Source organism: Micromys minutus, assembly GCF_963924665.1.
Source record: "Micromys minutus genome assembly, chromosome: 6".
Taxonomy (NCBI): Eukaryota; Metazoa; Chordata; class Mammalia; order Rodentia; family Muridae; genus Micromys; species Micromys minutus.
The window spans coordinates 79,653,174-79,678,097 of NC_137975.1; the positions used below are offsets into that span (position 1 = coordinate 79,653,174).

The following is a 24,924-nucleotide window of genomic DNA, read 5'->3' on the forward strand; positions in this document are numbered from 1 at the left end:
CCCATGAAAATCCAGTAGTTGCTCAGTCCACGAGGCTGGTTGTCTCCACAGTCCCTATCTGGTGCTGAAAGCCTAGATGATTCCAGAGAGCTGCTGGCCTTCAGTCCACACTACAAGCTGGAAGAAGTCTATTGTGTAACACAGACAAAAGACTTGATAGGCTTGTCACTGAGAGTGAGGACAGCAGGCAAAGAGCCAAAGCTTCCTTTCCCCATGTGCCATGACTCAGAGTGGGTCTTCCTGCCTCAATAACGCATCACGAAAAGCCCTCACAGGAGTGCCCAGCAGCTCATTTTAAAGTTCATCTGGACACAGTTGACAACCAAGATCCGCCAGCCACAGAACTCTAAGCTGAAATAAACCATTTTCTCTAAAAGTGAGGTTTAAACAATTTTACCGCAGAAACAAGACACAAACTTGGACCTTTGAGTTTGTTGGCATCTCAGTCCTTTCAAGTGATCCAAAGCAGTTTTTGGAGGAGTCTTTGCCTAGCCTTTTCGTTGTTTTGATGGTTTCTCTATGAAGATGTATGCATCTGTGAGGATGGGTATCTCCTCTGATGAGCAATCAATTCTTCAAGGGTTCAATCCCCAGCAGTGCTCAAGAGAAGGCAAGCCTCCACAACAGCAGCACACCAGAACAAATCTGACAGGAACAGTACGGAGTAATGAGCATGCTCACCACACCCGGAGCCACACTAAAGGGGAGAAAACAGCATAGGAAGAGTAAAAACTCATAAAGGGAAAAGGAGAGAGGGGATGAGAGAGGAAGGGCACGAGGAAGTAGTGAGAAGCCAGATTAAGAAAAACACTAATAAAGAAAAACTGAGACATAAAACCATCTAGTGATGGGCTGGAGAGATGGCTCAGTGGTGAAGAACACTTGCTGGCTTCCTGCCCTTCCAGGAGACCCAAGTTCGGTTCCGAGAACCTGCACTGGATGACTCTCAACTGCCTCTAACTGCACTCCTGGAGGGGAACCTAATTCCCTTTCTGGCCCTCATGGGCACTTACATACACTTACTTATATACAGAGACACACGTCCATTACAAAATATCTTATAACAAAGTAAAATCAGATGAAAGAGCAATGGCAAAGATTTAAAAATAAAGTGAAAGTAATAAAAAAAAAAAACAGTGGAATTGGAAAAGTGGACATTGGAGAAACTTCTTTCTGGCCCCCTTTACGTTGCAATCTGTGAGGACTGGGGAGCGGCTGGAATGTTGGTGGTGTATGGTCATAAGATCTGGCAGGTCAAGCATGTGTCAGGGGACCTTATCCAAACCCTTTACCACTGCACTGTCTTTCAGCACCACGGTCAAGCAGCAGCCACTACTGCCCCAGTAGAAAATCATTTGCTCCAGTCTTCCTTCTCCAGAGCATGTGCGTCCCGTGTATGATACAGACGCTCAAGTGAAGAAACCCATTTCCAGTGTGTCAGAGTGGGAAGAATGAAACAGTGCTGTACTTGATGGAGAAATGAAGGCATGGGGTTCTTTGCCTGGCTGGCTCAGTGCATTTAGATTTTATCCAGCAAAACCCTACCCATTGGAGGGAAGGGGGAGAGACGATGCAGAATCTAGACATCTGGTAGACCTTGGGCTCAGAGCTTAGTGAGCAGCCTTTTGTCTATGTCTAATTCTTCTTCCATCAACAAGAATCTCTGGTTGGCTTACTAGATCTTGCTACATGATATGCTCAGCTTTTCCGACTTGTGATTATTCTTTATTTCTAGGTCTCCAGAGTAGCTCAGTCCAAACAAGGCTCATTGTCCTCTGGAGATGGCTCCCTGCTGTAGCACTTCACGACCTGAGAACATTGCCTTTTCCAATGCTAGCCCGAAACCAAAGTCAGGCACACCATGTTCTGTCTAGGACTCCCAGCCTGACATTGCAGGGCTGTCTGTACCCTCCAGGCTGATTTTGTGGCCATGGCCTGGACTTCCTGGCTGGGGTTGAAGATATTGACAGTTTCTTATCTTTCTCTGTGCTTGGCTGTCCAGTCACCTGCTTCTTCTTTCCTTCTGTCCATGCACTGCTACCACCTTTCCTTTCTTAGCCTGAGTCTTCTTATAATGTCTCCTGGCAGAAAGTTCTAGAACACCTTCTTACTCCAGAACTTGAGGCTTGATTAAATAAATGTAGTTCTTCTGGGTTCCAAGAGCTTAATTCCCTTTTGCTGGTAGAAGAGACTAACCTAGAAACCTGTTATGTAATTGCAGAATTTCTGCTCACATCATAAGCAGTATCAGTAGATCTGGAAGCTATCTGCAGACATTTATTCAGATCTGATTTCAGTCTGATTCTAATTAGTCAGTTCAGGAGTTTTTGTAGGTCACTGACAGATAGACAACCTCATCAGTAATTTTTCTAATTGTGGTGACCAAATACCCGAGAAAGCACAAATAAGGCTTTATTTTGTCTTGCCATTCAGGGGGATGTGGTCCAGTATGGCAGGGAATGCATAGAGCTTTAAAACCATAAACTGCAGTCAGAGTAGACAGGATGCGGCAGTACTCTCTAGGTGCACCACCAGTGACTCACTTCCACAACCTATGCTGGAGAGAGATGACTCAGTGGGTAGAAACACAGATTACTTGTGTAGAGGACCCATGTTCAGTTCCCAGCATCCATCCAACTAACTGCCTGCAACTCCAGCTCCAGGGAATTCAATGCCTCTGGTTTCCAAAGGCTCCTGTACTCTCCCCATCCACACAATATGCAGTCACTGATAATTGGATACTAGCCTCAGAAAGCTCTGAAAACCCAAGAAAACAACTCACAGACTATGAAGCTCAAAAAAAAAAAAAAAAAAAAAAAAAAAAAAAAGCCAAAAAGTGGAAGCCTCAGTGTTTCTTAGAAAAAAAAAAGTGTGTAGCACCCTCTCAGAGTGCATTACACCTAGACCTTAAACCATTAATAACTCAAGAGCTAAGAAGATAACCTTGTGGTAATTTTTGGTAGTTAAAAATTATTATGTTTAATATTTACATACCAAATACTTTGACTATTTCCATGTTACGTTTTGTTTTACATGTACTTTATGATCTTTGTAAATAGTAAGATTTCAATGCATATTATCAAACCTTTAAAAAAAATCAAGTACTGTGAAAAATATATTCATATTTATGCTAAAATGTTTTTAATAATCTTTATATGTCTGTATTCTTTTTAAATAAAGTCGTAAAAAATTTTAATGTTCCACAACCTACTTATGTAGGGTCACACTGTGACACCAGTTAGAGACCACGTGTTGAGTATGAGCAGGCAGGGAACATGTCCTATTCAAACCACGTGGATTTACGACTGAATCTCGCTATTGTCTTCATATCAACACTATAGTTGAGACACAGGGTGAGGCCACCTTACCTTGCAGACAAAGGACTAGTTTGGTTTAGTAGTTTGGATTGTGTCTATCTGGGCATCTTCTCCAAGCAAGCACTCCCACATCCAGACACACAGGCCTGAGACTGGGCACCACCCCAACCCTCCCTTCATCAGGTGCTTTGTAGAGCTCCTCAGTGATAGGATTGGATCCTTTGTTTTTGCTTCTGCCTCTATCTGTTCTGCATCTTCCACAAATGGCTTTAGAAAGAAAGATGTGAAAAGATCCGCATTTGCTTCTCTTAGTGAAGTTCCTTCTCTGACCTGAGCATCTGAATGTGGGAATTATAACTACCCTCCTCCATCCCTGTCAACTCTGGCACTGAAAACAGTACCTGATAAAAAACGACCACATCCTGTTCATTCAGAGCACAACTGAACAACCAAACTACTTACCCTGAGGAGTGAATACAAAATTTCTGTTAATTACCCTACCTGCTATCTTTAAAAAATATATATTTACTTATTTCCATTTATTTATTATTTATGATGTGAGGTCAGAGGGCATCTTACAGAAGTCAGTTTTCTCTTCCCACCTTGTGGGTCATAGGAATACAACTCGTATTATCAGACTCGGCATGTCTTTTCCTGCCTATACTTTATGGCCCTTTTATGCTAATTCTAGATCTTATTAAGGCTAATGTTCAGTTTTTCCTCACCAGACATCATTCCTATATAATAGCCAAACATGGTTGAAACACTTACAGATTCTTGTCTTCAGTCCATGTTTCTACATAACTCAACCCTATGTGATTGGACTCAGATTCATCTATCTAAACTTCCCAGCTGTTTTTGTGGATGAGAAATTCTTTAATTTGTCAGCTTTGTATCAGGAGACTGCTGAGAGAGAAAAAAAATTTGTTTTGTTATGCTTCAGTCATTGGCTTGATTGTAGACTTGATGACCCACTGATCAAATATACAGGTTTCCTTGGCTAGGACAGCAGCCATGCTGGATGACAGAAAAGTCGGGTCCTAAGCTCTGGATGAACATGACTCTACACAGAACAAAATAAAATGTAAAAAAATTATACCAACGAGAACACAGCAGTCATGTCCAAGTTGAGAAACAGTAATACACAGACAACAACAAAAAAGCAAAAGCAAAACAAAAAATTTCAAACTGATGACATTAAAAAAATTATTTCTTTTATATATGAGGACACTGTAGCTGTCTTCAGACACACCAGAAGAGGGCATCAGATCTCATTATGGATGGTTATTACTCAGGATCTCTGGAAGAGCAGTCAGTGCTCTTAACTACTAAGCCATCACTCCAGCCTACCTTTTTTTTTTTTTTTTTTTTTTTTTAAAAAAAAAAACACAGTTTAAATGTGCAAATTCAGAACTTGCATTTGTTGGATGGTGATGGTGTACACCTCTACTTCCAGTACTTGGAAGAAAAACAGGCCTATCTGAGTTTGAAGCCAACCTGGTCAACAGAATGAGTTCCAGGATGACCAGGACTACACAGAGAAACCTTGTCTTGAAAACAAATAAGAACTTTTAATTATTTATGAGGAGTTTAGTCCATGTAGGCACTACTCAAGGAACTGAGGCCATCACAGTGAGCCAGACAGAAAACGTTATAGCACTTATGCTCGAAGGTAGAAGAGGAGGCAGCATGAGTTAACTCACACATGATTTGAAAATACTCGTAACATTTATCAGAGCACTCAAGATAGTGTCTAGAATTCTAGTCGTTGGAAACAACCCAACTATGCATGAACTTATGGATAAATACATTGAGCCATATCCATACGATGGACTATTATTATTCTGGCATAAAAAGGAATGAGACATTGGCCATGCTACTAAATGGATGAGCCTTATTCCATTATAAGAAATAGTCAGACAGGCAACCCTCGGCAGTGGAATGGACTAGCAGTTTCCACCAGTGTTAAGGAAGAAGGAAAGGAAGTAGCTGCTTAGTTCCTATAGGTTTCCTTCTGGGATGACTAGCTGTTTAAGAACCGGAGAGATATGGCTGTGCCCTGTGAACAACAAACTGAAGTCACTAATGATAAGTTTTGTTGTGTATTTTACCACATTAAAAAATGGCTGCCGGCATAACTCCTGTGCTCCCTCACCGTTTCTCAAAATAAGAAACTGCCTCGGTAACGAGTAAAATCTTAATTGCTAGAATGGCATATGGCCATTACAAACACGAGTGCTAGCATAGAAAAAAAAAATCCAAGACATATATAATGAAGGACTAAATACACTGTAGGCTTGGACCACATAGTAAGACCCTATGTATAAAGGGGAACATGCTGCAAATGGTGGTAGAGTGCTTGCCGAGCATGCACAAGGCCCTAAATTCAATCCCCAGCAACACAAAACTAACCAGTATGGTGGTACCCAATGGGCCTATAATCTCAGCACTGAGTAGGTAGATGCAGAAGGATCTGGAATTCAAGGCCATGCTCAGCTACATAGCAAGTTTGAGGCCAACCTAGAGAGACTATCCTGCATGAAAAAATAACCACCCCATCCCATGAGAACTTAGGGCAACACTAAGAAAATCTATCACAAGTCTGAACTCTTTAAAAAAAAATCATTTTATTGACCCTTTACCATACAAAATTTATTCAAATTACATCCATTTGAAGTGGTAAGATCACAGCTAGAACAGGTCACCCTGTAACAAATCTATTTACAAAATCCATCATAAAAGCTTTTGTTTGTTTGTCTATTTTTACATTATATTACACTATTTATTTATTTATTTATTTAATTTTTTTAACTAGCATACAACACAAAGCTAAACTGATTAGTAGTTTGCCTACTCCCAGTGTTGGGAGAAACACTTCCTTTTTACAAAAGCATGTACCCCGTAGGAAAGACATTCCCACACCCTGCCAACTGCCACCCAGTCCTCCAGAAGGCATCTTCCTCAGACCCCTCACACACACAACCTGTCATGCACGCTTGGATTCTTACTTGGTTTTTCCTGAAGGCTGAAGCTTAAATACCGCAACTCTATTTACAGACAGAGCCACACGGACGACAGAAAGGCAAACAAGAGTCACCGGCGCAACAACAACAAGAACAAAACAAAACACAAAAAACCCCAAGGCGACGGTCTTAAAAAAATTACAAACCAGCTAGAAAATGCTCTGGCAGTGTTTACAAATGAACTGCTATCTCTGTACAAAACTGGGAAAGCAATGGCGATGAACGGACCGTATCGACTTAAATAGAACAGCTATGTACACAAACACGCCTAACACTGTTTAACAGCTCTGTGTTGCCCTTTACAGTTTAACTCTGAGGCTCACGCCGTCTCTGTTCGCACGCGTGTAACTTTCAGCCATTCCGCACGGGAGCTTAAAGTAGCAGCAACTCAATGGTACCGGGGAACCTGCATCTCAGGACTTAAAGTAACAAAAAAACACTGTAGTGCTCATGTTGTGTGCCAGATACTACAAAGAAAACCCTAGATGCAAACAGAGTACAGTATGGACGTCTCACACTACATACGCCAGTCAAGCCCCTCAACTGGAGAAAGTCTTATTATGCAGGGAAGAACTCTTGAAGACTTATTAGTACTCCTTTCATTTTTTAAAACAATAAATATGGCATTACAATACGAATAGTTTCAACAAGAAGAGTCAACCAAACACACAACAACCTAGAGCCAGGTGAGTTCAGTCATTAGACTTTGGAGAAAGAAACCCAGCCCTATGCAGCTGGTAAGGAGAATTACACAAAGCCAGAAGCAGAGGCAGCTAGCCAGATGAGATAAATATAGGGCACGGGGCGGGGAGGGGGGAAGCTTGGCATAAACGGTTTCCCATACAGGAAAAAACCCCACAGTGCATTTCCAGTAGGCACTTAACACGAAGCTCCCTGCCCACCTCCACCCCAGTGCTTCAGCTCGGACCACATGGATTATTCTGTACCAAGTCCAGAGTGTATGAGGGGAGGAGGCCGGGGCTGGAGGCTGAAGAAGAGAGAGGAAGATAGTCTGCACCTTTGATTTTTCTTCCCAAACATACACCACGCATACCCACACACAGAGTTTAAAGTGCCGGTGTCTTCTGTCTCCACCCCCACCACCACCACTTTGCATATTGTGGAAATCTATCTAGAGTAAACTGGCCAGGGTTCTTGTGGTTTAGTAAAATGTTTTCCCAAGGGATTATTTTCAACTCTATCAAATGTGTTTGAGTTGAGTGCCTACTACACGCCTCCTGGGCAGGCCAGGCACATAGTGTTTCACACTGCTCAGCTGGAGGTTAGTTTTCATGACTAACTCACTTCCGCAGCCCTTAGCATCCAAGGAACGGATTTGAGGTACTATGCCATATTCAACACCAGGACAAGATGGCCGTTGCCACCTGCCAGTGGGAACGCTATTCTTGGAAGTTAACTGGAAGGGTCTTTGTCATCACAAAGCCTCCAGTTGGGGACACCATTCCTGAGGAGTAACAAGGGAGTCGCCCTGGCATTCTAGCAATGAATTTTCTGTCTCCTGACTTCCCTTAATCTAAACTCGCCCACTCACAATGGACGGGGGAACGAATCCTGGCTAGAACTAGTCCACCCCCAGACACAGTGGGAGTTCCTCGTTCCGACTTAAGGAAGTGTCCCTGATAGAATGCCACTCACACCATGGGATGTCTTTCTCCCTAGGGCCTCTCCACCTGACCGCATCCTGAGAAGTGGTCTCCCTGAGTGTGGCGTTCGAGCCCTTTCCCCGGTCGCAGGGGCCCGGGAAGCCCAAGGATGGAGGGATCCACGCCCGCTGCTCCGTGAGACAGCTGTATCATCTGGCCCCAGGTCCTCACTGTGGGCCACTCGAGTCAGCGAGCTCCAGAGCTATTGTTGCTCCAAGCTCCCCTCCTGGGAAAGGAAGCAAGACAGAGGACGCTTCTTGCAGAGGCTAGTGGACCTTAGGTCACACAGGGTCAGATGCTTTTATCAGTACAGGTGCTCTCCCTCTGCCAAAGGAATAGAAATTTGCAAAAAAAAAAAAAAAAAAAAAAAAAAAAAGCTTTAAAGTAAACAATTCAATTGAAAAATAGTGATGGGCGCCACAGGAATGCTTCAATGGCAGCTAGAAAAATAAAAATTCTAAAACAACCCACAAGGAACTCCTAAGTCGCAAGTAATCAACCGGAAACTCACAAATACGCAGGATGGGGGAAGTGGGAGAGGGGTGTGGAGACAGGGAAATCCACAACAGCTTCGAGCAGCAGAACTCTACTAGTCTCTGTATCTGCAGTGAGTACTCGCACACAAGTTCTTCATCCAAAAAAGGCTGTGGAGGCTCTTGCAAGCCTCCTAGTGGGACACACGGCCCATAGCTTACACTGGATTATAAGAGTAATTTAAATATTCCTAAGAGCTGAAGAAATCCGTGTCATTCCTTTGCATGACTTCAAGCTTGCATTTGTGGCAGAATTCCATTCCATGTTAGCAGACTCACAAAGACATGCATTCTGCAGAGAAGGCACGGCTTGAAATGCTGTTAAGGGAGAGTGCTGTTCTCCAGTGGCCCAGGTGGCCGGACCCATCCACAGCCCTTCCTTTAGGCACAGCAAGCCAGTCCGCAAGGAAAGGAGGAAGGAGGGGGGAAGGGACAGGTGAGAGACACCTGATTGCACATCTTCTCATTTGCTGACTCGTCAGGAAGATTTGGGAGCCGGGACCAGGCAGGGCTTTCCCAAGGGAGCCTGCAACTGTGCGCTTAGAAAAGAAAATTAATTCGTTAAAATGTCAGCTTTGTTCTGAAGTTTACTTCATGATACTCTTGGAGGAAGAAGGTAGGAAGGGACAACACTGCGATACACGTTCTGATTCCGTGATAAAAAAATATTGGTTTATAAGGACAGTTTGTACAAAGCCCAGTCAACTACACATGAAGTCCTCCACGAGGGGCAGCTTTTCTAAATCATAGGCATCGAAGAGATCACTGATGCCCTCTTCCTCCCCCAGGCTCAGCAGATAGTCCTCTTGGAGCAGGGGAGGCAGTAAGTTCACAAAAGGGCCTTCAAGGTTGGAAGGAATTTGGTCCTCAGTCTGCTGTAAAAGGTTGGCTGGGGAGGCCAGAGGAGAGAGGTTTGTTGTAGAAACCGAGCAGTCGCTATGTCCTGAGTTGTTAGAAGCCAAGTCTGTAAGGGACAGAAGGGGGATGGGGACGAGAGCAAAATGTCAGGAGAAAATAAAACAAACAAATAACCTACGTTTCCTGAAAGAACGTTTTTGCCCCTCAGCTCAGGGGGCTGCGCAAGGACACTGGTGACTGTTAGGCTAACAGGCACGAGGAGTGACTGTTTTGCTCTAGTCTATTCATGTTTCAACTTTTATTATTATTTTTTTTCTGGAGAAAGGTTTTCTGCATCTTTAAATCCACGTTGCAGCTCCCAAAAGCCTTTCTTCAGCAGGAGGAAGGAGAAGTGAGCTACTTCCCTGCCGTTTTCTGATACAGACAGCCTCTCCTCGCTGCCCCAGAGAGGAAGGCGAGGTCAAGATTCTAACCAAGGCTTGTCTTTTCAATTCCATCCCGAATAATTTCAGAAGCATCCTTCAAGATGTCTCCCCAAGCATGGCTGATACCCCAAGACTGTCTACAGCCTCCCCCCTCACTGAGCCATTGTCTGGCATGCCAAGGACAAGCTTTCTGCTTTCAAAAGCCTGCAGGGTCTTCACCGGGGTGAGGATCCTTTTGACCAAGATCAATACTTCAGTCTACAGATTAATAATTATGCCTCCGAAAACTGTTCTGATAAGATGAAACTTCTCTCCCCATCCCTTCCACAGAACACAAAGGCTTTAACAGATGCAGGCCATCTCATGGTTAACTAACTGACGATACCCAAGACCCAGTAGCAAATTCAGAACGGACTAGAGCCACTTTCCTGACTCCTCCTACAGGGCAAGCATGTCACCCTCTCACACTAGGCCTTTACCGTGGTGAACGGCCCACTGACTGGTTCTACCCGCACTTCGGTTACTCTGGCAAGTTTGATGGGTTACCTGTGACTCCTATTAGTAATGGTGTCAGTCCAGCGGACCCAAGCATTTTGTTAAGAGTTAGCCATATGATCCTGAAAGAAGATCTTTCTCGACGCCTTCCTTCTTAAACACCGTTTCTCAAAGTAAAATCTTTGTTTACCTTTGGAAGTGGGCTTAGGGATATTCCCATTGTGGTCTTGGTTATTTGTTTTCATGGGTCTGTGTGTTTCCGTCTCTTCTGGACACAAGTAAACCTCAATGGGCCCTTGGGTACTTGCCAAATGGATTTGTAGGCTCTAGAAACGAGAAAGAGAATGAAAACCAAAGCACATCTTACCTAAAACTGAAACGCAAGGGTGACATCACTGCTTGTCTGTCAGTACTGAAGTTCTCCCAGAGCAGGGGCCAGCAAGCAACTATAGTCTGAAGGCAAAATCCAGGCCACCATACAGCTTTGTAAATAAAGTTTTTTTGGGACAGAGACTTTGTGGTCATTCTCAGGCTGCCTATACTACGTCTGGCTATTTTCGTATTACTTAGTAACATGTAGTAGAGTTTATCACTCAAATAATCTAAATGGGTACTGTGTTGCTTACAACACCAAAGACAACTACAACCTGGAACACTGTTTGCTGAATCTTGCTAGAGAAATAATTTTGGGGGTGAGTGGGTGTTTCCAGGTCTTCTTTAGCTATAATATTTTCTTACAAATCATTTAAAGGTCTGTTAAATGTTCCAAACAATGCATTTCTATTAATTTCTCATAGTAAGATTTTCTAATGTTAAGTTTAATATCCAATTTATAAACAGTATTTTAAATTGGCAGGGGCTTTAGTGAGTAAAAGAATAAACAAAGCATATTGATGTTTTAAAAAAATTTACTTGTTTTTGATACAGAGTTTCTTGGTGTAGCCCTGGCTTTCCTGGAATGCATTTGCATGTGCACTTGAGCTTTGCCTGAATGCACCCTTATGCATCAGCTCGTGTGCCCGTTGGTGCTGAGAGGCACTGGATCCTCTGAGAATGGCTGGGAGGTGTCTGTGGGCTGCTGTGTGGGTGCTGGGTCCCCTGGAGGAGCAGCCTCTCCTCTAAGCCAGCTCTAGCCCAAGACTTACTTTAATTTTATTACTTTTACTTTAAAAGAATTATTCTTACCTTATGTATTTGTGTGTTTTCCCTGCATGTCTGTCAGCGATGTTTGTGACCTGCCACATGGCTGCTGGGAATTGAACCAGGGTTCTCTCACAGAGCAACAAGGGTTCCTAACCACTAAGCCGTCTCTTTAGCGCATTATTTAAAGGTATGTTTTTATGTGAAAATAGCTTCTTGCGCTATATAACCTGAGCCATCTCTTCAGCTTGCCCGGCACAGTAATATTTACAGCCCTCCTCATCTAGGTCATAACACTGTAATTGTATAAGGTAATAAACTTACCTTATAAATTTAACGTTTTTAATAATTTAGGTATTCTAATATTCTAGGTATTTTCTTTTCTTTATCTTTATCTTATAATTGCAGCCTAGGCTCGTTTCATCAAACACCTGAAAGCAATTACAAGAGCGACCGTCCTACTTTCTTAGCATATCCTCAGCTACTGACTACCCCAAAGTCCCATTTAATTTTCTCAATGTAAACATGCTACAAGTGATTTTTAAGAATTCTTAAAATGGGCTAGGTCAGAGAGCTACTTCTAAAGCCTCTGGGGCTCTACCCATAGTGGGGACTGTCTGTACACATAGCAATCAACAAAATTTCTCAAGTGGTTAAAACTGATCACAACCACCAGATAACAAATTGTGAAAAAGGCTAAGTTTAAGACAGACAGGGCACCAAAGCCACTGTGACCAGAACACTCTCCTAAATCAAAACCAGATATTTTGAGAACTTTCGAACCCCTTTAAACTTTAGGTTAAGGGAAATAAATGGGTAAGAATGATCAGGTTCTTGGGAGGGTTAGACTTTAACCATGAGTCAGTGACTTCAGTTCAGGCTTTCTGGAAAGTTCTCTACAGATGGACCTCATCGCTGTCTTCTTACCTCTACTGATTCAGGCACTTCAAGTCTTGTTTCTGGAGGGGCTTTCACAACTATAACAGTTTGGTCTTTAAGGCCACTAATTTTTCGAATATCTTGATATGTAACATAAGCTAACGTAAGACGTTAAGGAAATCATCTTCCACACAGTTGCCAGAGAAAGCTACCATGACAATGACATGACAACACAGAAAACCTACCCATGGTCTCACGACGTAAGAACAGGTATGTCTTCCCTTTCGGACTGTCAAATAAATGGATTCCTCATGGCCCTTCCTTTCTGGTTGATGTTTAAGACTAAAAGAAACCTTTATCTCCCCAATCTTGTGTTCTGGTATTCCATGAACTGCAGTGAAGTGCCCTGTCAATCAACCTGATTGACAGATGGCCCTAAGTTGCAGTGGGGCGGGGGAGATAAGATTTACTTATCAAAAATTGAGACCACAGCTACTTCTGTTTGCTAATAGCAAGTGTCAGCGGACACCAAATGAATGAGGAGTAAACACATCAGGGAAGGATGGAGTCTACTGCTCGGGCAGGAAAGCCTGTTCACGAGTGCACCTGGGCTGCTGTGTTACACACGGCCGAGAGAGCGGAGCATCATTAATTCTGTTAGAAAAATTACCCTCGTTATTATTACCACTAGAACATTTCAGGGTCCCAAGGAGGTGAGCAGCTCCCAGGTGCTCAGCAACTGAATGAATTTAAGACACAATGACTGCTAAAAGAATAAATTAACATTTCACGACTCTCTGAAGTTACTCCCAAGTACTGAACAACTCCTGTTACTTACTGGATGACAAACACGCTCACACGAACTCAGCTACAGACAGACATTCAGCAGGAAAGACACACAAGGCTTTCTCTTGATAACCGACACAGAGGAACAGTTCTGATATAACATGTGTTTCTAGTCAGTATTTTAAAAATTACTTCTCACTGTGTGTGTGTGCATCACAGCAAGTGTGGCAGTCAATTAAAGTGTACGAGTATTTGACTGCACACACGTATGTGCACCATGTGCTTGTCTGATGCCTGAGGAGGTCAGAACTCCTTTTTGACTCTTCTACAAATTTCAGCACTTAAAGCAGGAACAAGTGAGATGTTCTTGGAAGATTCTCGGCTTTAAGCCGTCACTTAGCCCACCGAAGAAGCCACCGGGAGCCTTCTGGAACACTGGATGGTTGTTTTCTGTTTGCTGAGAATTCTATATAGACTGATAACCAGGCTTTAAACCTTGAGCCCACTGTCAAAAGGCTATGTGACAAGAGCTTACTAAATCCAAACTCATCTACAATTACTCAACAAGCTGCAGGAAGCAGAGTTTCAACACATCTGTGAAGAAGTTGTACCAGACCAGGAACTGAATGAGGATTGAGATAAATCTCATATATACACTTTCTAAGTTACAAGCTGGGAAGTGCTCCCTCTGATGTGGCTCCCTCTGAAATCTGTTTCTTGGTTAGTGGTCCCAGAATGTCAATAGGAATGACAATGACAGCAATAAAAGCCACACGTTCAGGACAGCTGCCAATCCCGTGTAACCACACAGCTTTTCCAAAATGGAGTTCTGATTCTACAATGAACTATAGAGCCCCACTATTGACTTCTTTCTTTAAAAATGCCAGTACCTGTCTGTTTCTTCGGTATGTGAATGAGTGGGCGTGTGTGCCACAGCGCACGTCACAGTATGAGCTCTGAGGTCAGGAAAATTTGCCGGAGTTACTTCTCTCCTTCCACCAGGTGGGGCCACGGACGGACTCGGGGATTTATGCTTGGAGGCAAGCCCCTTACTTACCTACTTACTATGTTTATTTAGAGACAGAGCCTCACTGTGAAGCCCTGGCTGGCCTGAAACTTGCTATGGAGAACAGGCTGGCTTCAAACTTACAAAGATCTGCCTGCCTGTCTCCTGCAAGCTGGGACTACTGCACCACCACACCGGGCTCTTTTTATTCTTAAAATTTCATTTAGTTTTCTGAGACAAGGTAGACAGGAGAACCTCACTGTGTAGCTAGTCTAGAACTCATGTACACAGGGCTAGTCTAGAACTCATTATGTACACGGGCTGCTCTAGAACCCATCATGCACACAGGGCTGGTCTAGAACCCACCATGTACACAGGGCTGGTCTAGAACCCACCATGTACACAGGGCTGGTCTAGAACCCATCATGCACACAGGGCTGGTCTAGAACCCATTATGTACACAGGGCTGGTCTAGAACCCATCATGCACACAGGGCTGGTCTAGAACCCATTATGTACACAGGGCTGGTCTAGAACCCATCATGTACACAGGGCTGGTCTAGAACTCATCATGTACACAGGGCTGGTCTAGATCCCATCATGTACACAGGGCTGGTCTGGAACTCTCCCTGCCTCCGGAACACTAACGGCAAATACCATCACATCTAACTATGGTGCCCAGGCTGGCTTTGAACCTGATAATTCTGTCTTTCAAATGCTCTGTCACAAATGTGTAACACCACATCTAACTTTGAAAACTATAATTTCTTCTTTGTTTTCTTGTTTTTTTCTTGAGATAGGGCCTTGGGGTTGTCTCAGGACTCAGTTTCCCCACAGCAGTCCCAGTACACACAGATGTAGTTCACTTTTCTATCTTCAACTGTAGCAAGTGAGACTTAGCAAATTCCAACTGCTACAAACAAACCAACAGAAAACAGAGGTCGAGAACCCAACAGTGACAGCTAACTCACACCAAAACTCTGGAAGCCAAGGCCAAATCTGCTGAATGCTGTCATCAATACCGATACAGGCACCTTGAAAAAATCATTTAGTAGTGTATTCTTATGATGAGAGTGTGTTCATATGTTCCAACCATACACGAATATTCTTTAAAAAATGATTCTTACCTGGCTATCAACACTGATGATACCATAGTCTAAAAGTATGTTATTAAACGAATGCATGTTCACACGCACAGGCACACACACACACGCACACACACACACACACACACACACACTCACACACACACACTCAGACACACACACACACTCACTCACACACACACACACACACGCACAGGCACACACACAGGCACTCACACACTCACACACACACACACATACACACACACACGCTGATAGTTTACATGATGCCAGAGTAACTTCCATCTACCTCGTGAATAAGTTAGTCTGTCAGCTCTGGCAACAGTACAGAAGGCTCTGACCACCGCAGCACAAAGGATATCTTTGATTCTCTGAATCCTCGGTTAACAGTTTGAGGTCCAGGGTACAGCTTTGGATCAGCTCATCTAACTTCTTCTCTTCCTGACTGAGCTCGGTCACTTCTTTGGACAGGCCTTGACACTGGGCCAGCATGCCCCCATCCTCAGACAGACTGCAGCCCCTAGAACCCAAACACAGATTATGGCGCTTTACAGGAGCTAAAGGGTGGGGGGAAAGTCAGTCCTAGGGTTCAAGAACCTCCCTCCCTCATATTGTGTTGTTTGTTCGACGAGTGTTAAGAATAGAGCTTTAGAAATAGTTTTCATAAATACAGTCACATAGTTTTCACACATCACACAAGTCAGGTGAAAAGTTATTTTCAGGGTCTTACATAAAAAAAAAAGTCTAATTGTTCAGAGTCTCCAACAATGAAAACAGACACCTGGTTCTCTGTCACCAACACCTAACACATCATCCCCCGGGGCAAACGGAACAGGTGTGCTAGGCATCTGCAAGAAGAAAGACCAGTAGTTAACAGGTCAAAGTGTGCCCCTGAGCTGTCCCCGATTCCAAATACACACACACACACACACACACACACACACACACACACACATATGGTTAAACCTGTTCAACTCTAGTTAGAAATCCACTCGATGCTTTTCAGCACTGAGAACTGAACTCAGCCAGGGCCATCTTTAATAGGCAAGTGTTCTACCACTAATCACACCCTCAGCCCTCGACCTGTATTTACACATTTTTCTCACTTATTTGGAGTGTGTGAATATACTGTGCTATGTTGGGAGTACAGAGGTCAAAGGACAACTGGGTCTCTCCTCCTACCTTAAGGTATGTTTCAGGGGTTAAATCTAGGTTGCCAGGATTTTGAGGCAACCCTTAAATTATTTCCTTCAGAACAGCCAACCAGTTTTGGCTCTTTTAATATGATTTAATAGTTCAGCGCTGTACTTATAAAATGCATGGCCCTGTCCTTGACTCACAAATGGCATTATCATGCAGAGTCAGACACATTGGTGCACACTTCTGCAGAATCCCAGAGACACTGAGGTCTTGTGCTCACGGACAGAGGATCTGTGTGAATCTCTTAGAACGAGGGCGGAATCTACTTCATGACTGTTTGTTCATATCCATCCACAGATGGCCCATATGCAGTATCGGAGACATACGTGTGCATCTGCATGTTACACATATGCACAGACATTAAGTGTGATGGTTAAAAGCTTCCTTCCCAAATTATAACTGCAGAGTGTCTACTTAACTCCATGACCTTGACTGATGCTAGTCAAATACAGACCCATCAGTATCTGAACAGCAAACGTCTGTGCTAAAAGGCTTGCCTTTTCTTTCTTTCTTTCTTTCTTTTTTTTTTTTTTTTTGTGATAGGGTTGCACGTTTCCTGGGCTGGCCTCAAACTCCCCATGTACTGGAAGGTGACTGTGAACTTCTGACTGGGGCTGTTCAATACCACAGTACTCAGTACATGTGGGGCTGGGGCCCGACCTCTGGGCTTCATGCCTTATAGGCAAGCACTCTACTTACTCCATCCTCACCCCGACTTTCTACATATAACTCTGAGGGGGAAAGAGAAAATCGGGAGACAGAGTCGAAGAGGAAGGGGGCAGAAGTATGGGTCTGAATGTAGAAGGTAAAATTTGGATAAACGGAGGCACCGAGGAGCTGTCTGGTGCCTGGGGAAGAGAGTGGGCTCCTACTCACATCCACTGGACGTTGTTCTTAGACTTCTTCTTGATGAGGTGGATACCTTCCAGCACGTTGGTGATGTCGTAGATCCTCCTCTTCTGCACCTTGAGCACCTCTGCCGCCTTGTTCAGATCCAGGACCCCATCAGGCGACTGGCTCAGGAGCTGAATGAACTTCTTGGTGAGCAGACCGAGTGATGTATCATACCGCGTTTTTTCTGAGGGAGATTTTGGAGCTTAAAGAAAAACAAAAAACCGAACGGGTGGGGGACAGGGGGAAAGGTAAAGAAATGAAGGGTGTCTTTGCAGCTAAGCAGGCCCTCTTTCCCACGGCAGCCAGATTAGCATCTAAAGCAAAGCTGGTTGTTGTTTGGGGGTAGACTACAGAAAACCATGAGGTTGTTTTATCAGAAAAGGAAGAGACAATAAGGACTTCCTACGTCAGGTAATAACATTTCCTTGGACTGTCAGTAATTTCTATGTTCTCTTACCCCATTCTCTGGGTCTAGGTGTTTAAAAGTATCTGTCGAGTGGCTGAAAAAAATGCTGAGGCCTCCAGGCATCTCATTTAAGAAGCCTAAACTCATGGAGCCAAATCATCTTTGTTCAAGACAGAGTCTTGAAGAGACTAGACCTCACCAGCCCTTAATAGGGTGCTGCTGTGTTATCCCGGGTCAATCCATCAGAAAAAGTCTTATTTTGATGAAGAAGGGTCCCAAAAGTTCACACTCCCACCTCCTTTAAATGCAATGTCATGATTTAGAATTGTGCTGTTCCTCTGTCAGAGCTCACGTGGAAGCTCTACTTTAGCCCTCACACACAGACTGCAGGGGACAGAGACCGTGGGGGAAAGCAGAGCCATCTATCTCTAAGTTAGCTTTGCATTAAGTGCAGAAACGGAGGAGGAGCGATCAGACTGCTGAGAACGCATTCGTTCCCTTCTCAAATGACGTGATGACAGGACCCACTGAGGGCAGGCGAGTTGCTGTGGGGGTAGGCCTGGAGGCGTTACAGCCATTAGCCAGACCAGGTGTGCTCAAATGCACTCTAACTCTGACTTTGTTCCTTCCTGAGAAAAGGTCTCAGGTAGCCCAGGCTGGCCTTGAGCTCACCAGGTAGCTGAGGATGATGCTGAACTCATGACCTTTCCCCATCCGATTCCCAAATGCTGGGACTATGGGTGTGTGCTCCCACAGTCGTGTGTGTGGTGCTGGGGACTGAGCCCAGGCGTACCCATGCTCGGCAAGCTCTGCCCAGTTTCTAGGCTACAGTGTGCTGAGCTGGAGAACGGGGTTGGCAGAGGCATCTTTCATGCCACCACATGTGCCTCCAGCCTTGCACACTAAGTACCATCCATTAAGGGAAGGGGAAATTAAATTTGACTAGTTCAAGATGCAAACGCACTCAGGCACGGGAATGACCATCGCCTTCTGCCAGGTGCCAGCAGAAACTGTATTTGTGTTTTTGCATAGGCACAGAAAGAAAGAAGAAAACATGCCGAAATTATCCACACCTTGGCACCCTTCCAGCCACAAGCTTTGCAAGTTGGGAGTCCCACACCAAGGAGAACAGGGAAACAGACGAAAGCATCCTTACTTTTTGGACTATCGGGACTCCGTAGTGCAGCTCTTCCTTTGCCCTTGGGGGTTTTTAGACCATCTGAGAGGTACTGTTGGCCACTCTCGCCCAGCTCCAGCCTTCGCTTTGCCTGTAATCAGAAGGGGGGGATAGCTGTCACCGTCCTGTCTGTCCCACCCTGTGGCTGGCTTGTCATGCCCCACGGTCGGGGTCTCACTCAGAAGGCCAACCCATCACACAAACTCCCTGCCGCTGTGGCCCTATACCTACACTGCTAACATCTCATGCTCTACGGAACATAAGCTGACACTCGTGGGGGTTTCTCTAGGCACTGCGTTTGCTTATCCTCTCATTCCCTTTAAGACAGTCCTCATTTATCTTTGCATCCCAGAGCTTGGCGAAGAGCCTGGATCCGTAGGTATTCAATCAGTCTTTCCATATACATTCATCAAATGAGTGATTCCGAGACCACAACGAGCTACAGGCTACAAATGGTCCTTCATCAGAAAAAATAAACATTGCAAACACACCATCACGGGCTACAACCAACGGCACAAGCACCGGGCAAGTAAGGAACCTCTATGGCAGCTTTGAACTTATTTTCCACTCCACTGAATACCCCTTTAACACATTCTGCATTCTGGGAGCTGCGGCGAGGAACCGAGGTGAGCAAAGGGGAGAGGAATCCACGACTGAAGACTAAGTGCTTGGGAAATGTTTAACCAACGATTATGATGGGTGTTTAGAGCAATGCGTCTCCACAACTAGACACCTGGAGGGACATATGTACCAGGCTCCCTTTAGGAAGCGTCTTCTCGGGAGATTTGCAGCTGCGGATTAACTGCCTCTGATATAGGGTGACTTGGCGGAGGAGGATGGCTATCTGGCTTGCTCGTGAAAAGTTGCTGGCTAACCCAGTCCACAGCAGTAGTCACTGGCCGTCAGTTTACTGCAGCCTACAGACTACATCCTACAGGTCTCAAATACACACTGGATTTCAAACAAAACAAAAGAGCCTATGCATTTCGTGCGTACGAAGCCAGAGGATAACTTCAGGGCACCCTATCTTGATTTTTAAAATAGGACTTTTATTGGTCTCCGATTTGTACATTAGGCTAGTCTAGCTGGCCAGTGAGCTCCATGAATCTACTTGTCTTCCTCTCCCCAGTGCTGAGGTTCCACTAAGTGGAACTAAGGTTCCACTAAGGACATCGTAGCTTGTTCCTTTTGATACTAATTATATCAAAATGATACCTCGGCTTTATAGAAGACCAAGTATTATTTGGCATGCAGGTGTGTGCGCGTTTAAGCTAAGGGCTCACCAAGTGGCCCAGGAAAGAAAATTCAGCAACTTGCGTTCCCTAAGTCATTTCCTGCTCCCAGCTCTCTTGTCCAGTCCCTGTTATCCTGGCCACTGTTTCCAGCTCTCTGGAGAACCAGCCTTTGCTCCTCAGAGTTAGAGTGCTTTTGAGCACACCTGGTCTGGCTAATGGCTGTAATACCTCCAGGCCTACCCCCACAGCAACTCGCTTGCATGATACAAGGCCACATCTGGGAAAACTTAACTGTACAGATTTTCCTGGAACTACAGGCAAACATAGGCTTGCAAACAAGATGGAGAGAAAGGATTCTGACCTTGTTCATGCGTCAGGAGCAATATTTTTGTTGCATTAGCCAATAAAAGTATTCTTATCAAAAGAACTTTGAGTTGAAACCCCGGAAGTGTGTTTTAAACAGCAGTAAAGTCAAGATGGGCCGGGGGGTGCAATGGGAACTGCAGGGCTCTGGTAGAAAGTAGAATGGTAAGGTTTGTGTGTGTGGTGTGGTGTGGTGTGTGTGTGTGACTTCTTGTGGCAACTGGAAAGTTGTTACAGATAGAAAATTTTGAGGTTAGACCCTCTGAAAGCAAGCCATTGTGTTCTGGTCCTGTTATGTCTGAAGAACAACCCAAATAGTTCAGACTGTCTCACCTACCAAGGTAAAGTCAACAGAAGGTAATGCTTGAAGTCTGGGATCCAGGAAGAGCCTGGAGGCCCCATATCTATGTTCTCCTTCAGGCACGATCTAGCCTCTGGCCAGCAGCTGCGGTACATGTGACTTCTGCCTTATCACCCTAGGCCACTTTAATCTGTGCTGAGGGAAAGGCTTAAGGAAGCTAAATTCCCAGAGGTCTACTGCTAAGTGACTGAGCTGTAATTTCAATGACCAAGTTTTCACGTGTGGTTACTAAGCATCAACAAGGCAAACCAATTCTAAATACTGGATAGCACAAGAAATGCAGGAGCACAGGCCTGCCATGTCTCAGTCTCCCAAGGGTTTTACTCATGAGGTTTAGAGATCCACACCACCAACAAACAAGCCATGGAAGAAAGGCAGCCCGATAGCAGCCCCATCAATCATCTCATCCCCACCCAGTCAGTCCACATCTGCCGTCCCTGTTGAAGACACAGGGACGATGGGAAGTGATCACTGTATGGTGTTCCGCTTTCTTAAGTGGGTGTTTCTGTTGGTTTAATTTGTTCCCTTTCTTCAATTTCACGAATGGGAGGCCTGACTAGACTGGAATGAACGACATGTTTCCTTTGAGTCCCCAATTTGAGCGAGGCTATATATAGTGTCCGGACTCTGTGGGCAAAGGCTAAGGTCTGTGACAGGACATGACTGTTGTAACGCTCACCAAACATGGCTAATTGAAGCATACAGACTTCTGTCTGCTCACAGTGTGAGCACCTCAGTTGAGAACTGTGATATGAAGCGCGTACTTCATTTGGTAGATTTACAGACTCCCCAAACCTAGGGATTTTCTAGGGACCGGACTCTGGCTTGTTGATATGTTGAGTGGTGAGTTACTAGAAGGCTTACATTGTTTTCTGTGCTACTGTGATAGACTACTTGACAGGTTGATCTGAGTTCATGGTTTTAGGAGTTTCAGCCCACCACTGAGGAAAAAGCACGGTGGGGTGTTAGCCTAGCACAGTGGCAAGACTAGGGACAGGTGTCCCGTTCAGAGGCCTGCCCTTAGTGACCTAGGTCCCACCTCCTAAAGGTTCTGTAACTCTTTAACAAATAGCCCCACCAGCTGGGAAACAGCATTCAGGACAGGAGCCTGTGACGCCTGTGACAAACTGTCTCCAGGCAGACAGGGAAAGGGGGATAATGGTTGAGTTGGTTGTCAATGCCAATAATTAAGCCAATCAAGCCTGTATAATGAAGCTTCTATTAAAAACCCAAAACACCGGGGCCAGAAGGTTCTGAGTAAGTGGTTGTGGAGATTAAGAGTCAAGTGGAGGTCCAGTAGGTCCACATCCTTCTCTACACCTCGCCCAACCTTTTCTGTGCTCTGGGATAGCTTCATATTCGGCCAGTGAAGGAAGTAAAACGCTCATGGCAGCTGACTCACAGTTGGTCAGTCGAAAGCACGGGGCTTGAGGACTGAGCCCTTTAACTCTAGGTGAACGGAAAGACTGACCAAGCAAGGGTCCTGACACAGCCTCATACTACCGCAGTGTTAGATGTCTGGTCGTGAGGAAATCTAATCTCCTCACACGAGGAACCAGTGATGTGTATATAAAGAAGAAAAGATGATGCCCTGGGTTTCGGCACCTATGTTGTTAAAAGATGAAGATAACGGGGAAGATATGGCCCATGGAGGTACGGCAAGGCATGGGGGCAACGGAGACGCCTCTGGGGGGGGGGAACCATGTTGGAAATCCCTCCCCTCTGAGAGGCCAGCCACATGATGGTATAGTACAGAACAGTTTATTCAGGTCATGGGGGAGTCAAGAGGGTAGTAGAGGCAGAGAGACAGGAGAGTAGAGAAGTAGAGTAGTAGAGGCCGGCCATAAGCACGTGTGTGGGGGGTGGAAAAGGAGGGGCAAGCAGCCCCCTTTATAGTGCCAGGTAACTGGGTTGGAGCATACCTGGGCGTTGCCAGGTAACTGAGGGGCGGAGTTTACAGAATCCCAACAGCTATGGCATCTAATGAGCTCTCTCCATTCGGCAGTTGCTGTCACCTTCTACTCAGCGTGGGAAGACTGAAGCTGAAAACACTCAGCAACATTCTCAAGAGCCCAGAACTGGGATGCCTCATCAAGGATTATAACGGCTTCACGGGAGGCTTGGGGAGGATTGCCACATAAAACCCGTGAAGTTACTGTCAACCAATACCACCTTATTTTAGTTTTTATTCATATGTATGTGTGTAGGTACCCACAGAGGCCAGAAAACTATAAATCTTCCGAGCTGGAGTCACAGTTCCACCACCTGATATGGGTGCTGGAAACTGAACTCCAGTCCTCCGACAGAACAAGCACTCAACCCTCAACCACGGAGCCACTTGTCCAGGGCTTTCTTCATTCATTATCTCTGCATGCACGTGCACACAAATGGGTGTCCTCAGAGTCTTGCAAAGGGGAGCTAAGCCTCTGGAGCGGAAGTGGCAGGGCACTGTAAGCCAGGATGTGGGTGCTACGAACCCCACTCCTCTGCAGGAACACTAAGAGCTCTTACTCACGAGGCCACCTCTCTAGCTCTTGATATTATCTTTATAACAAACTTGAATATTATTTTATCTATTAAGAAAAGCCAAACCTCTTCTCTCCATAATAAATGCAAGTTACACTTTGATCACCACGTACAGGTAAATGTGAAAAGCAAGAATTTCTCCTGCTCCTGATCCCTAGGTTCCTTTCCCAAGAATACGCACCGGGAAGTTAGTTGGACAACTTTTCAGATGTTCTATGTAAATGAATCTAAGTATATATAATATACAGATACACAACCCCATAGTGTAATAGTTTTAATTTTTGTCTTTTACAAATAATAGTGACATGAATGCTATTTTATCAACATGTCTTGCAGTGCATGCAGTGACTGCTTCCTCATAACTACATAATATAGTAATTACTCCAGACACGTTAATGATGACTCTGTGAGGTAGTACTGAGCTAATCAGCAAACGAGGTCTGTGCCGGTTCTAAGCAACCTTGACTTTTCTGACGCTACAAGATGAACATCCTCTGCGTCTGTAAGCGACTTACAGGCTGACACAGAATGGCTTTAATGACAACAGTGGCCCACAAGTCTTATTTTCTAGATAAGATCTCACTACATAGCCTGGAACTCACTAAGCAGTCCGGGCTGGCCTTGAGTTTACAGATCTGCATGCCTCTGCCTCTGTGTGCTGGGATTAAAGGTGCCCAGCCCAGAAGCAAGTCTTATGTGGCTTAGGATCCCCAGAGCAAGACGAAGGACATGCCCATCATACACTTATTTATTTGTTTATTTATCCCAAATAAGACAAGAGACTGATCCTCCAATTCCCTACCACAACGCTTTAGTGTCAACCTGTACGAGCTACGTGTATGCAGGCACGTGTCCGTCTGTGCGTTGGCTGGAGTTTACGCAGCACGTGCCACACAGAAAGAGACTGGAGTTGTAAATATGTGATCACATGGGGCAGCAGGGAGCACACACTATGGATGTGAACAAAAATTCCTCCTAGGGGAGAGAGGCACGGGGAGATCCGTGGCCAGCGAAGCTAGGAAGTGGAGGCAGGAAGATAACGAGGCTGAAGCTCCCTGGACCTCATTCAGAGGACCTATAATTTAAAAAAAGGTCCATTATCAAATGCTCATGGTGGCTATTTCTGAGAAGTACAATGGAAGGAAATGAGGCAATGAGTTCATGCTTATTTTTATAACACTTTATTGTATTTTTAAACTGGCCGCATCCACATATTAAACTTACGCTATTCAAACTAGCAATTCCATAGTATAACCGAAACAGGTGTTGGTTCGCTGGTACCCGGGTATTAGAAACAGCAGTCGAGGCGTGGTGACCCACATCTTTTAATCCCAGCACTCAGGAGGCAGAGGCAGGAGAGCTCAGTGAGTTTGGGAACAGTCTGATCTACATAGTGAGTTGTGGGGCCACCAGGGCCACATAAGGAGATACTGTTTCTAACCAAACAGCAGTTTCTCCAATTCTTGTCTCCTCCCAGTTGTGTGCACCATAAATGGGCAAGTCTTGGAGGACGCACAATGGTCCCTGCTAT

At 44.8% G+C, this 24,924-nt stretch overlaps 1 protein-coding gene across 2 annotated transcripts in view; it reads right to left on the reverse strand.

Moving 5' to 3' along the window:
• Positions 1-5,959: 5,959 nt before the first annotated feature.
• Positions 5,960-24,924, reverse strand: part of E2F3 (E2F transcription factor 3) — a gene marked incomplete at its 5' end in the record, with an annotated part of 73,700 nt that continues 54,735 nt past the window's right edge. The window contains 6 exons of one of the 2 annotated variants that reach the window (XM_080917583.1): positions 5,960-9,501; positions 10,506-10,641; positions 12,383-12,492; positions 15,576-15,751; positions 17,308-17,527; positions 18,888-18,999. In XM_080917583.1, the coding sequence (XP_080773709.1) occupies positions 9,239-9,501; positions 10,506-10,641; positions 12,383-12,492; positions 15,576-15,751; positions 17,308-17,527; positions 18,888-18,999 (1,017 nt within the window). In that variant the 3' untranslated portion in view covers positions 5,960-9,238. Of the gene's footprint in view, positions 9,502-10,505; positions 10,642-12,382; positions 12,498-15,575; positions 15,752-17,307; positions 17,528-18,887; positions 19,000-24,924 lie in introns of both variants that reach the window. The other variant, XM_080917584.1, reaches the window with a different exon arrangement.